Below are 12,799 nucleotides of genomic sequence, written 5' to 3'. Positions count from 1 at the left end.
GACGCGTCGGCAGATTTTTCCGCCTTTCGGCGTCACTGCTTAAAAAGAACCTGCGCCGAGGGTGGGAATCGAACCAGGGCCTCCGGCATTTGAAGCAGAGACGCTACCACTACGCCACGAAGGCTGAAGGTTCGAGCATGAATAACGGCGCATCTAGTGAATGCCTGGGTTTCATAAGTAAAATAAAAGGAATAAAGTCAAGAAAAGAAAAAATCAAAAATAAAAATAAGAAAATAAACAAAAATAAAAATAAATAAAGGAGCAATAAAAACAAAAAATATGAAACAAAAAAAACAAACAGTGCGCCAGGAAACGCTTTCGCCTTGCAGCACTTTAGAGAGCCAAAGTGCCCCCTGAATTTTTTGTTATTTTGTAGTATTATTCATAAATGTTATTAATGCTGACGTTTCTCCGTTACTTGTGAAAATATTTTCGCTGAAAAGAGAAGCGCAAATTTCTACAAGTACTGTTCGTTGGAGGGTAGTTCGGCGTCGTAGGCGCGGGGCGGCGCTGCATTACCCGGTTTGGGGGAGAAGGCAGGAGGCCACTCGGTCCCTCACCCTGCAGGCACTTATAAAGGAGGCACTGCTGTAATGCGCATTGACATACGCACTGACATCGCACAGGAGACGGGCGTCTTTGGCGCTTCGCCTCCATCGAAACGCGGCCGCCGCGTTCGGTTTCGAACCCGGGTGCTCCTGCTCAGTAGACGACCAGCTTCCCCACATAAACTACCGTTTGGAAGGGGCGGAAGAGAACGCGTGGTGATTGCTCTGTTTATTTACAGATTGTTGGTTTAGTGATTGTCCTCTCTATATGTGTGATGACACTCATTGTTACTTCTGTGTTCTTTGTGGCCAGTTAAAGAAGCGTTCTCTACTTACCTAACGCACTGGGTGTTTCACCGTAGACTTAACATATCTAATAAATAATTTTAATGATTTTAATTTTGTTGTTCCGCTAGTCGTGCGCAGCGGTGGCTGTATGCGCAGTAATGAAGTCACCCACGGACGCCAGACGCCCCCTGTCGGAGCGGACAAGTCCTGTATTAGTTGTCGTCTGCTCCGACAGTGGGCATCAGACGTCCGTCGGTGGTACTGAAATAAGCACTTGTACGTACGCACTACCTTCGTCCCTGTCTTTTTAGCCGCTGGAATGTATCACAATAGGGCCACCTATAGATGTTTCAAGTTCGAAAAGAACATCTCTGAACTGGTCCATGGAATGGTCTCTCTTGCGCAAACCACTCGGAGTTGGATCTACAACTAGGAAAAAAGTAGCATTGGCACCATGTGGGAGAGGAAAGTCAGTAAAGTATTCAGAGTAACAGATAGCATTCTGAAGCGCCGTGCAAAAGTGGGTTCTACTGCAATTTTGTTAATAAGGTGTAAACAGGGGACCCCGGCTGTGGCAGCTTAGGGAATAGTGTTGCATCTGTCGTCATTACCGCTGCTGGCGGCTATTCTTTGTGACATTGCAGGCGGCTGCTCGGTCTCCCGTCAGGCTCATGCACTGCTCGCTGCAGAAGGTAATGGAGGGTGTCCGGGAGCAGCAGAACGAGCTCCGACAGTGCCTTCGTCACGTGGGTGTGGGCCGCGACGCCGACGCACGTCCCGACCCGCCCTCCCGTGTCTGCAGCACGCTGGGGGGGGGGGGGGGGGGGGGGGGGGGGGAGGAGTGGATTGGGGCCCAGGTGAGGAGGAGAAAGGGTAGGTCTGCTACACGATAACTTGCACTCGTGACTGGGCTGTGCACTTGATGGCGTAGTAGCTATTGTTGAAGCAAAAAGCTTCCTCTTGTACCGAGTGTTCCAGGCAGTCTTGAGGGTCTGGGTGCACTCCATACTAGAGAGGGCACTGTATATCATGTTCTTCGCTTCCGATTTCTCGGCCGCTGCTCGAGAAGGTTGACTGCTGAGCTAAAGTGCACGGGTTCTATGTTGGCCGCGGGGGCTGCGTTTAAGGTAGGCGAAACTTCGAAAGGCGCCCACATGCTGCGCTGTGTCAGTTAAAGAACTCAGGAGGTGTAAATTTTAGTCCGGAAGCACTAATCCGGAGGTTCAAAGCCTAACAAAACAGGCAATTGCCGATGTATGCCCGCGTAGAAAAAAAAGGCCGTTTCAAAGACGTCTGATGCGAAGAAAATGGTGCCTCAGCCAGACTCAGTAAGGGAATGGCTGTGTATGGCAATGGCCCAAGTAAAACTCACTTTTGCGGATGGCCCTGCAGGCTAAGGATGCCAGCACGCGGCATGGCACATGAGGCATGTCTCAGATATGGTTAGGACACGCGAAATTTGCCTTTGGAATCAGCTTGGCTGAATCTGACTGCCGGTGAACCTGGGTGTGTCCAGTTGGAATACAGGTTTGACCTAGTCTCAAAATGGAATTGGTCCACCCCCGAAACTTGGGTGGCCCACCCCCAAACGTTTCGAAATTGAGTGAACCCACATCAGTAACAGAGCTGGGACACCACCAAGATTTGGGTGGCCCACCCAAATATTTTGAAAATTTCGTTGTTCCACCCCGAAATTGGGTGGCGCAGCGTGCTTTCGCACGTATTTCGTGCTTAGCGATGCTGAACTGCCCGCAATTTTTTTTCCTTAATGATGCCACACAGCACTATATTTAGGTTTTGTGTGACTCGCTTTGTGTTTCACTCCACCATGCAAGCCAGGTAAAACAACTAAGGGGCGCGTGCAAGAAAAAACGAACGCTTACTAAAAATTGAGTTATTCGCTGTTTCTCATCCGCGTTTTTCGGCTGTCGTCATGTAGTCAGTAATGCGTAAATCACTTAACTCGTCACTGCGAATATATTTTTACATGCAAAGACGCATTCGAGAGAAGTAAACCGTTATGAAGTGGGCGGAAGCAGCTTTGATAGGATCTTTAACATCCGCAGAAGCGCCTTTGGTGTAGGTAAGTGGTGATCACTGCTTCAACAACAAAACCTGAACACTTTAGTCCAATCTAAAGCGAAATATGCGCAAAACATCTTCTTCGCTTTGCGAAGAGTTTAATTTGCTCCTAAAGATTTATTGTAGGACGCTTAGGTGATAAAATGTAACTGACGCTTTACAATGAAATGTACAATATCCGCTGAATCCCAAGTAGATTGGCAAGTGGAAAATACCAGTTCGATACCGTATAACGTAGGGAAAGTTGGTGGTTTATATCATGTCAACAGTGCACTGTAAGGCAGGACGCAATAAGCACTCCTGTTCGTCCTGTTTTCCTGTAATGCACTGTTTACATGATGACAAACTGCAATCATCATTAGAAGCCTTGCGCAGAGAGAAAAGTGGTTAGAGACAGTACTAGCTGGCACCACCAATTCAAACGCTAACTTGGGATGTTTTATTTTCTCGCGATTTCTCAGGTGTGCACGGACCAACGGAAAATTCGCTGTGGCTCAGCTTGGTTAAGCCCGGTAATTGCGAAAGCAATATCCGTACCTACGCCATGGTACAGCTGGTAGTGTAGCTGGTGGTGGTGCTTGTGGTTAGACTTGTGGTGATGCATCGGTTATGCAATCCAATCCAATCCCATTCAATCCAATCCAATCCACTCAAATCCAATCGAATGTAATGTACTCTAATGTAATGTAATGTAATGTAATCCAACCTAATCCAGTCCAATCCAATCTAATGTAATCCAATCTAATCCAACTAATGCAATCAAGGTCAAATGAAGGTCAATGATGGTCACCGCCGCGGCACGATGGTGGTCACCCTGCAAAGTGCAAGTAGTATTGCTTTCGCAATAAAAACATTCGCGTCTAAGAGCGGGCGAAAACATAACCTCTAAACACATTGATGAAATCCGAATTCTGCTCCGTAATGCGCTGAACTCTGCGAAAGCGGTCGCCGCCCTGCTGGCTGTCTTTTCGACGACGCCTAAAACCTAAAGTAAAACCTGCAGCAAACTCTGAGACCTGTACATTTTGTGCCAACCTGGGTTTGCACAAAGTCACGTGATTGCACTTCGTCACGTGAGCGCATGTTGACTGTATTCACATGCGCAGTCAACATCCTCCGGGAAGGGCTCCTTATCAATCTCCGCGACGAAAAATTTATCTCTACCTTTGGTTGATCTTAAAGGTTGTGACATTCACAAAGAAATTACGCCGGCGGTGTACACTGTGCGCTGTGAAGCACATCGTAGTTCGAAGAGCGTTGCGTTCAAACGGCATGGTATTGCGCCGAACGGGTGGTGGCGTTCCTCCCTTCCTTTACAGTGCGGTTCGGTGGTGGTGGTGAAAAACTTTAATATGCAAAGAGAGTTTGAGGGTCAAAAAATTACCGACGATTACGTTACTTCCTAATGCGAAATTTGAGCGCAGCAAATAAGCTGTTTCACCTTTTCGATAGTGAGTCAACCCCAGCTGCGGAGTTGGTTTCAGGGACAACGCCGCCGATGCCGACACAAACAATATGATACCCTCGCTTCCGCAGCGCTAAGAACCAGGTCTAGCCGTGGGAAGGTGGTCACGTATTCGTCGACGTGCCGGGGCCTACGTGAAATAACCGGCGCATCGGCAACTGAAGAGCACCCTATCCGCCACACAAGAACAGGGGGGGGGGGACCCTTTCCTCCTCTTTCTGCATGGCGGCGAAGGTGTTCTATGCAGTCACGTTATCTTGACTCTCTAGCGGCGTCAGCGGCATCCAGCGGTATCAGTCGGTCGTTATCAGTCGGTCGCTGCTAGCGCTGGGGGGATGAAAGGGGGGCGGAGCTGGTTACGAGGCCGACGCCGACGACGACGCGAAACCCAGGAACGGACGCCAAAGAGCTGCGCTCTAAAATTAGGAGTCACTTTGGCGACTAAAGTGGTGCAAGGCGAAAGCCTTAGTACAGCATTCTGTCACGAATGTGGTTGTGAATGATGAATCAAGTGCTTCCAGCGAATGACGCGTCCATTGGCTGTCTGCGTGTGTTACTGATGTGTGGTTAACATGTTAAGCTTCGCCTGTAAGAGTGGAACGCGACAGCGTCTTGCAACGCTGCCAGGGAGTCCACAGAACGCCATCGCCAATTCGGCTGTACGCCTTGCTGGACGGTAAATTTATTTTTTGAGGAAAGGAAATGTATCTCTCTCGCATATCTGGGTGGACACCTGCACCTCGCCGTAAGGGAAAGGGGGAAGATGGGAGTGTTCGAAGACGCCGTATTAGCTAGACGCGCCTTTGTTCATTCCAAACCATTCAGCTGGCATTACGGAGTGGCTAGCGTGCTCGTATCGCACTCCGGAAACCCTGGTTTGACTCCCCAACTCGACCAATTTCGTTCTCGGTTTTATTGATTTATGCGGTCTAACTAGAAAGGTTAATTAGGCTATTTCATATTTATATTATTGTATTTCTATCCATCGTGTTCTGTCATTAACCTGTCAATTGTTGGAACTGTCTAGGATGTTCGACACAACGTATATGAAACGAGCAACGTCTTACTGAGTGGGGAAGTGCGTGGTGGTGGAGGGAACGCGGCTTCGTACTTATGTTTTTTTTTCAGCAGCGTCTCCTTCCGCGGACGCTGTTGTCGCTGCGGCGCGCGTCTTTCTTTAAGTTGTCATTACTTCGTCATCACTTATGTGTGACGTAATCCAGTGGTGACGTCACCAGTGTCATATAAGGCAAAGTGGTGCGGAAAACGCTTTCACGCACTTTAGACAGTTTTCAACGCGCTGCATATACATTCTTGTCAGGCCTGCGTCTCGTCGTTTCCGCGTATGCTTCGTGTTATGCCCGTGAACATTTCATGCTTAATGCCCGTGAACATTTCATGCTTACTCTACTCTCGGTTACGGGAGAGGCAGAGATTTTTATTTTTTCGCGGAGCAGTGACGAGGGATGGAATACTTATCGTTCGTGCGCTTTTCTTAATAAAAAAAACAGTGGCCTAGCTCGGCTATGCCAGGACATACGTAGCAAAGCAGGCATGCAACACGACCGGTGAAGCGAGCGGAGGCGGCGGGCGCGACGACGAGGCAAGTGGTGTGACGTCATACCAAACGGTGGAGGTGAAGGCTTCCCGCTGAGGCGCCCGGTGTGACGTCATGCCAGATGGCGTGGCGAGCGCACGGCGTCCGCCAGCTGCGGCGGTTGCTAGGCAACGGCTCAAGGTCGGTCTCTGTGCCTCCTCGCAGCACCGCCACAGCGAAATCGCAAGTTCGCGGACAATGTAGCCTTCACTACAACGTCATTTAATGGTCCCTTTCAGTAACGAATTAATGATGCTGGGGGAACCGCTACTGTTGTTGCACCTTCTCGATTAAGTTGGGGTTACCTTACACAAGACCGCCGAGGTGGCTGAGTGGTTGTGGCTCTTGGCTGCTGACCCGAAAGACGCGAGTTCGATCCCCGCCGCGGCGGTCGAATTTCGATGAGAGGCAATATTCTAGAGGCTCGTGTATTTTATTGTGCGATGTCGGTGCGCGTCAATGTAAACTTTTGTCTCTGCAGGCTAGCTCTCGGTGCTTTCGATGTGGAGGCTCGTCGGAGTTGGGATGAAGATTTCCCAGTCCTAAGCTCCGGCAGCCAAGGAAGGTTGGTATCTGTCTTCTATGCACTTCCTAGGAATCGTGCAACGCCATTGTTGCAAATACTTTGGACTCTCTCGGAATCTCCTTGGGGCTACTCATATATATGCGGGGTCACAACCGCCAGCGGGAGAAGAAATCGGTGTCGCTTGGAAAAAAAAGAACTGCTGCCACTTTCTATTGTTTTTCCAGCAGGAGAGTAGACGTGAGACGCGATTTCAATAACCCACCCCCAGCATATACTCGATTTTTCACACGGTAAGTCAGCAATATAAAAAAAATTTTTTTAGGGAGAAAAGCGCTTATTTCGGCATAGCAGTATCAGCGGTGTAGAACCACAGAATACACCTAAGACGTGCTATCTAGCGGGATGAAGTCAAATCATATCTTCATTTTTAATGTATGGCAGCTACGCGAAAAGGTTGCGGGAAAAACCCTGCCTTTTGGCATCTTCACTGGCCCGCTAACCTTGTCATTTTGGTTGACTAATGATAAAAACATTTTCAACTAGTTTTCTCAGCTTCCTGGCTTATTGAAAGGCTTGCAGGCACCCGTAACTACTGGCCTCATCACTTTTAAGACTTTCTAAAATGTCATTCTTCTTACCGCTTTAACACCGGAAGCAATTTTGGGGCCGCACAATACCAAATTCTTCCCTTCTTGAGCCTTCTTTTCATTCATTCACACGCTCTTCCAGCACGGACGCGGGAAGGAATAAGTTGGAATTGAGCAGTGTCGAGATGAGACGGCTCTGTGCGTTATCTGCGTGAATTACTAAGAGCTGCTTCTCGACAAATCGAAACTTTACGGGGTCACCCGTGCAGCGAAGAGCAGCCAAAGTTGTGCATTGTGTTGGAGGAGTTTTATGAGTATACGTTGACAAGGTTTATGTATAGGGTGTTTCAACTAGTATTTTACACAATTCTTAAAAAAAATAAGATTTTTGCTTTACAAGAGCGCTTTTCTCGGCATATCATTGTCAGCAGTGTAGTACATCAGAATACAGGTAAGACGTGCTGACTAGCAGGCTGGTTAACTATAACTGAATAGTTAAACTTTTTACCTGTTGCTGTTAGGCTCCTTATTTACTTAGAGGCGTGTAGCCCACCGTAATTAATGTCCGTATCGTTTTTTAGAATTCAGAAAACGGGGTTACCCTCGGCTTTGTGACTCAACAAATTGTAGCTACATCGCTCCGAAGTATACATGTGCTTTCAGGAAGCTTGCAGGCAGAGAAACCTCTCCAGTGCACGTAACTCGTGGAAATGGCCACATTTTGTTGTGCCACAGCGCCGCGGGTAACTCTGTTTTCGAAATTCTAGAAACTGATTTGGGTATTACCTATACGGCGGAATACATACGTGGCAGTAATTTGAGTAGCATAACAGCAAATGGTAACTATTTAATGTTTCTTAACCAGCCTGCTAGTTAGCACGTCGTAGCTGAATTCTGACGTACTGGTCCGCTGACAATGCTATGCTGAAAAAAGCGCTGTTCAAACTAAAAAAATTGGCAGTGGTTTAGCTCTGGTTAGACCTGGAGTATTATAAAAGCTACGAGGAGAGAGAAAGAGCGAGAGGCGATGGAGAGCCACTGCAGCGGCGGCGGCCCCGGCACGCTAGCTATGCGCCCCTACTGCGCATGCGCAACTGGCGAGTGCGGCGGCGGCACCTGAGTCACCAGCGCAGCCACACCGGCGGAGCGCCAGCTGTGCGCCGTGTGACGTCACTGCTCCTCGCGCATGCGCAGCATGGCCTTGCCTCAGCTCCGCGAAATGGCTCGGCGACTCGCGTAGTGTTATTTTCGTGACAGAACCCTATCTTTAATAATTGTCTGTAACGTCTAAGGTGAGACACCCTGTGTATACCGCAGTGGAATTGTGGAGGCTCACTTTAAGATTCACCTTGTGCAGCCTGGGTGGTGTGCAACCCCACCGGATGTCGTCTGGAATACAAGCGTCGCGTGCGGAAAGAGCAGAAGAGTGAGGCAGTCCCACCGCCTTCGTTACACTACAGGGTGAGTGATCATGGTGGAAAGAGGAGGAAACTGTCGCTGCGTCTGGTGATTGCCGCGTTCAGCTCTCAAGCGCGCCAGGCTCCATGTTCATTCTTCAACGGTGACCACAAATGTTAGCAGTCTCGGTGCAAAAAAAAAAGCGCACGTCCACTGACAAATAGCACTCGCAGCGATTTGCTTTCCATCAAGCGACATACTAAGAATCGCGAGAGACGTTGGTAAACACTATGATGGCCTGAGTGCTCTATGCAGTGAGGCAGGTTGCAAAAGGTGTGACGTTTCCAAAGAGAGGACTCTGTCTTCGTCATTCATGCTATCGATGCACATTTTGCTTTCGGGTGGTTTTCTTGCCCCTGTGATATTGCTTGCTAACACACTCGTAGGTGTGCTCTATGCTTATCAGTGTAGTCATTTGTTTCATTCTGGGGCACTTTGTTTCCGATCTGCTCGGACAACTGTCGGACGTGCGTTCTTGCACGATTTCGCCGTTTATGTTCTATAGTCTCTTAAGGGTATAGCATAAATGTTTGTACGTGTAAAATATGCGCCTTCGATCGGAAAACAGTTGAGGGCACTTAAGACTACGAGACGCTTTGAATGCAAGGGCGTTTTTTTTTCATTTTTATTTAGCTTTGATTCTTTTCTCCTAATAATGACGCCCCTACTTATTAGCATACAGTCAACGAACCTACCTATTAGCAAAGAGTCAGCGCATTTTCTAGGTCCACTTACAGATGGAGGAGGCCCTCCAAGAATCTGCCAGTACGGTTGAAAAGTATGCTGAAGAATGCGGACTGCGCTGTTCCCCGGACAAGTCGGAGCTCCTCGTCCTGCGAGGGAAGGGGGATACTGCATCGCTGGAAATCTCGGCCCATGGTACACCTATTCCCGAGGTGGAAACAATACGGATTTTGGGGCTGCTCATTAACAACAAGGGTGTGAACGCAACAGCGATCATCAAGCTCCGAACGGTGTGCGAACAATCATCCGTATGATATCTCGGATCACAAGCAAGAAAAACGGCATGCAAGAACAGGATACCCTTAGACTAATACAGGCTTTTGTCATCTGCAGGATAGTGTACGTGGCCCCGTACCTTCGTTTGAGGAAGACCGATCTAAACCATCTGGACGTTATCATTCGAACGGCTTATAAGAAGGCACTCGGCCTACCCATGAAAGCATCTACGGAGCGTCTACTAAAACCAGGGGTACACAACACGGCTGATGAATTGATTAGCGCCCATCTTACAAGCCAGGTAGTGCGCCTGGCCACAACTACGATCGGCCGCAGGGTCTTTGAAGATTTAAACATTAGCTTTCCGCAGCAAGTGGCTGGGAGACAAGATATACCTAAAGAGTGGAAGAGCAAATTCCTTACGCTTCCGCTTCCCAAACACATGCACCCGGAGCATCATCATGCTAGACGAGTGGCGAGGAGCAAGAAGATGAACGAGTGCTATTCAACAAAAGAAGGAGCCTTCTTCGTGGACGCTGCGGGTCCTGTACAAGGAATATCAACAATCTCAGTGGTGCACCAAATGCAAGTCATGGACGGGCTTTCAGTTCGTAACGGGGATACACAGGCTATGGAGGAAGTAGCGATAGCCCTAGCCGCAACGCACTCCGAATCTAAATACATAGTTACAGATTCCCAGGCGGCTTATAGAAACTATATGCGTGGCAGAATCACGCCGCTAGCCTGCAAAATTCTTAGTCAATGTAGGACTTCAGCTGAGCGGAAGGAATTAATAGGGGTACCAGGTCACCAGGGAGTTGAAGGAAACGAGAGCGCACACGCTTCGGCCCGAGCTTTTCTTCCCCGGCATCCTTCTATGTCCTCCCTTCCTGATTCTGGCTCCCCCTCTCCGCTAACGACATATTCAGAAATATTGCAACATTTGCGCCTTGAAAGGCAGACACTCCCGAGGCCCGCTAAGGGTCTCAGTAAATCAGAGGAATGTCACCTTCGCAGGCTACAAACTGTCTTTCAATAACCCAGCTACGCTTCACGCCATTGAGCCCCAGTCCTTCTCGGCACAGTGCAAATTTTGTGGCCAGAAGGCAAACTTGTACCACATGGTATGGGCTTGTCAGAAAAATGACAGCATTGAGATCATAAATCAGCCAACGCGGGAGGTCTGGGAGGCGGCCCTGTCCAGCTCGGACCTCGAGGAACAACGAGCCCTCGTCGCCAGAGCACGGGCAGCGGCTTTCACCAACGGCGTCCCGGACTAGGGACCCGATCAGCCTTCCCTTCATCTAAGGCATTGTGGCTTTAATAAACGTTTTCATCATCATCGTCAAGAAGGAATGCTTTTTTTCATGGCCTATGGGTTGTGCGCTATCCTCCCAGTCTGAAAGTCGTGGGCTCATTGAATGGCAGTAAAAAGAACAATGAAATGAACAGATGTTGCTAGCCGCGGCATCTGCCATTGAAGCCTGAAGCACCTATAGGCTGCGGCTAGCGGGAATAAAGCACGGGGAGAGGACAGGGAGATGGAAAGAAATGGGGGAGCGATATAAGAAAGGATACAGTCCTAAAAAAAGGGGGTTAGTAAAAAGGCAGTGGACAGGTAGCAAGTGCAGCAGTTACAAACTCTGACTTCGTTTTACTATTTTTAACAGCTATTTACTAACACCTTCAAGGTATAGTTAGTAAAAGTAGCCCTTGCTACCTTTTTACTACCTGTGGTCGCTATAGTTACTACCTAGTTAGTAACTGTTCCTTTAACCCAAAATAAAGTCAAATAACATAGCTCACACAGACTGTCCTGCTAATAAAGTGGATTTTTTTATTGCACATTTCTGCACGGGGGTATCGTTAGGTAAACTAACCCGTTTCTACCTACTCAACTACATAATTAATGCTGGTATCATAGCGCAACTGGGAAGAGCCACTAGCCTGTAAATGAGAGTGATTTACGGAGTATATATGAGTGAGAAAGATCTCAGTGTTCGAGTGTGACTATTTCTGATTTGTGCTTTTGGATTGGTTGGTTTATTGGGGTTCAACATCCCCAAGCAACTCAGGCTATGAGGGACGCCGTACTGAAGGGCTCGGGAAATTTCGACCACCTGGGGTTCTTTAAAGTGCACTGACATCGCACAGCACACGGGCCTCTACAATTTCGCCTTCATCGAAATTCGGCCGCCGCGGCCGGGATCGAACCCGCGTTTTACGGGCCAGCAGCCGAGCGCCGTAACCACCGAGCCACCGCGGCTGGTGATTTGATTTGTGCTTTTCCTGAATTGCGAACCTTTGCGTGCGAATAGTAATGCTGTTGATGCCATCACCTCGCAAAATTTGTACATTTGTGTGATTTACGGTCAGCACCCTCTGATAGGTCTGTCCGGTTTCGGGAATTCGTCAACAAGACTATGAAGCTTTTTTATCTTTCAAAAGTGCACAAATTTCACAAGGGACGTCAGCACACAGTACGATGAATCTAGCAAAGTCAAAGTATGCGAGTTTCTCTTCATTTTCTCACTAGATACTGCTAGCTTCCCGCTACTAACTGCAGGTAGCAGCCGTTACTAACTCAATGGCTTAGTAACTGCTGCTAACCTTCTCGTTACTGACTGCAGTTACTACCAAGGTAGGAAGATATCTGACAACCAGTTACTACCCCAAAGCTAGTAAGTACTACAGCCCTTTTTCTAAGCGTGTAGGAGTGGAGACGTCGTTTTCCTCGGTACCGCTTCTTCTAAGCAACCTTTCTTGCGGCGCGATGATGCAGGTCCGCTGGAGCCTTCCCATCGCCACTCTCTCCGGAACATGCCGCGGGCGGAATGGGGCGGTCCCGATGGAGTGCGTCGCTCCAGGTCACACCGTCCCACAGCACTCTGCAGAGTAGAGCACGTCCCGGCTAGCAGCTGCCGAACGGAGGTAGGTCGAGAACGGGGTGTTGCATCGTTTGAGCTGAAACCTATACAGAACCATTGCGCCTTGTTAGCCTCGAATGAAAACCCGAGATGTACTGTTTTCTAGTTGCTGCCACAGATGGCGCTGTGATCTCAGGGTGGTAGCAGTTTAACGTGTGGGGTGATCGGCTGCGGCCATAGGATAGTGTTCTCGTGCAGTGGCCAGCAAAGCTGACGAAGGTTAGCGGCATCCCAGTCGAAACCAAGAGGGAGAAATGGGCTTGGGCAGGGCATGTAATGCGAAGGCAAGATAACCGCTGGTCCTTAAGGGTAACAGAGTGGATTCCAAGAGAAGTCAAACGTAGCAGGGGATGGCAGGTGG

The 12,799-nt window shown here is 48.8% G+C and overlaps 1 protein-coding gene across 25 annotated transcripts in view; it reads left to right on the top strand.

Moving 5' to 3' along the window:
* Window positions 1–12,799, top strand: part of LOC149347898 (uncharacterized) — a 483,015-nt gene that overhangs the window by 79,721 nt on the left and 390,495 nt on the right. For 13 of the 25 annotated variants that reach the window (XR_016292691.1, XR_016292689.1, XR_016292688.1 and 10 more), the window contains exons 1-2: window positions 8,452–8,554; window positions 12,294–12,442. Coding sequence is in view for 21 of the 25 variants with exons in the window: in XM_089587634.1 (XP_089443760.1) it covers window positions 12,332–12,442 (111 nt within the window). In the remaining 4 variants the exon portion in view is untranslated. Of the gene's footprint in view, window positions 1–6,461; window positions 6,546–8,451; window positions 8,555–12,293; window positions 12,443–12,799 lie in introns of those variants that run through there. The other 12 variants (XM_089587641.1, XM_089587631.1, XM_089587632.1 and 9 more) reach the window with 2 other exon arrangements.

Source organism: Amblyomma mixtum, chromosome 4 (genome assembly GCF_055824585.1).
Source record: "Amblyomma mixtum isolate Tamu chromosome 4, ASM5582458v1, whole genome shotgun sequence".
NCBI classification, from domain to species: domain Eukaryota; kingdom Metazoa; phylum Arthropoda; class Arachnida; order Ixodida; family Ixodidae; genus Amblyomma; species Amblyomma mixtum.
Note: the sequence above shows the minus strand (reverse complement) of the source record. Positions and strands in the feature narration are given on the sequence as shown.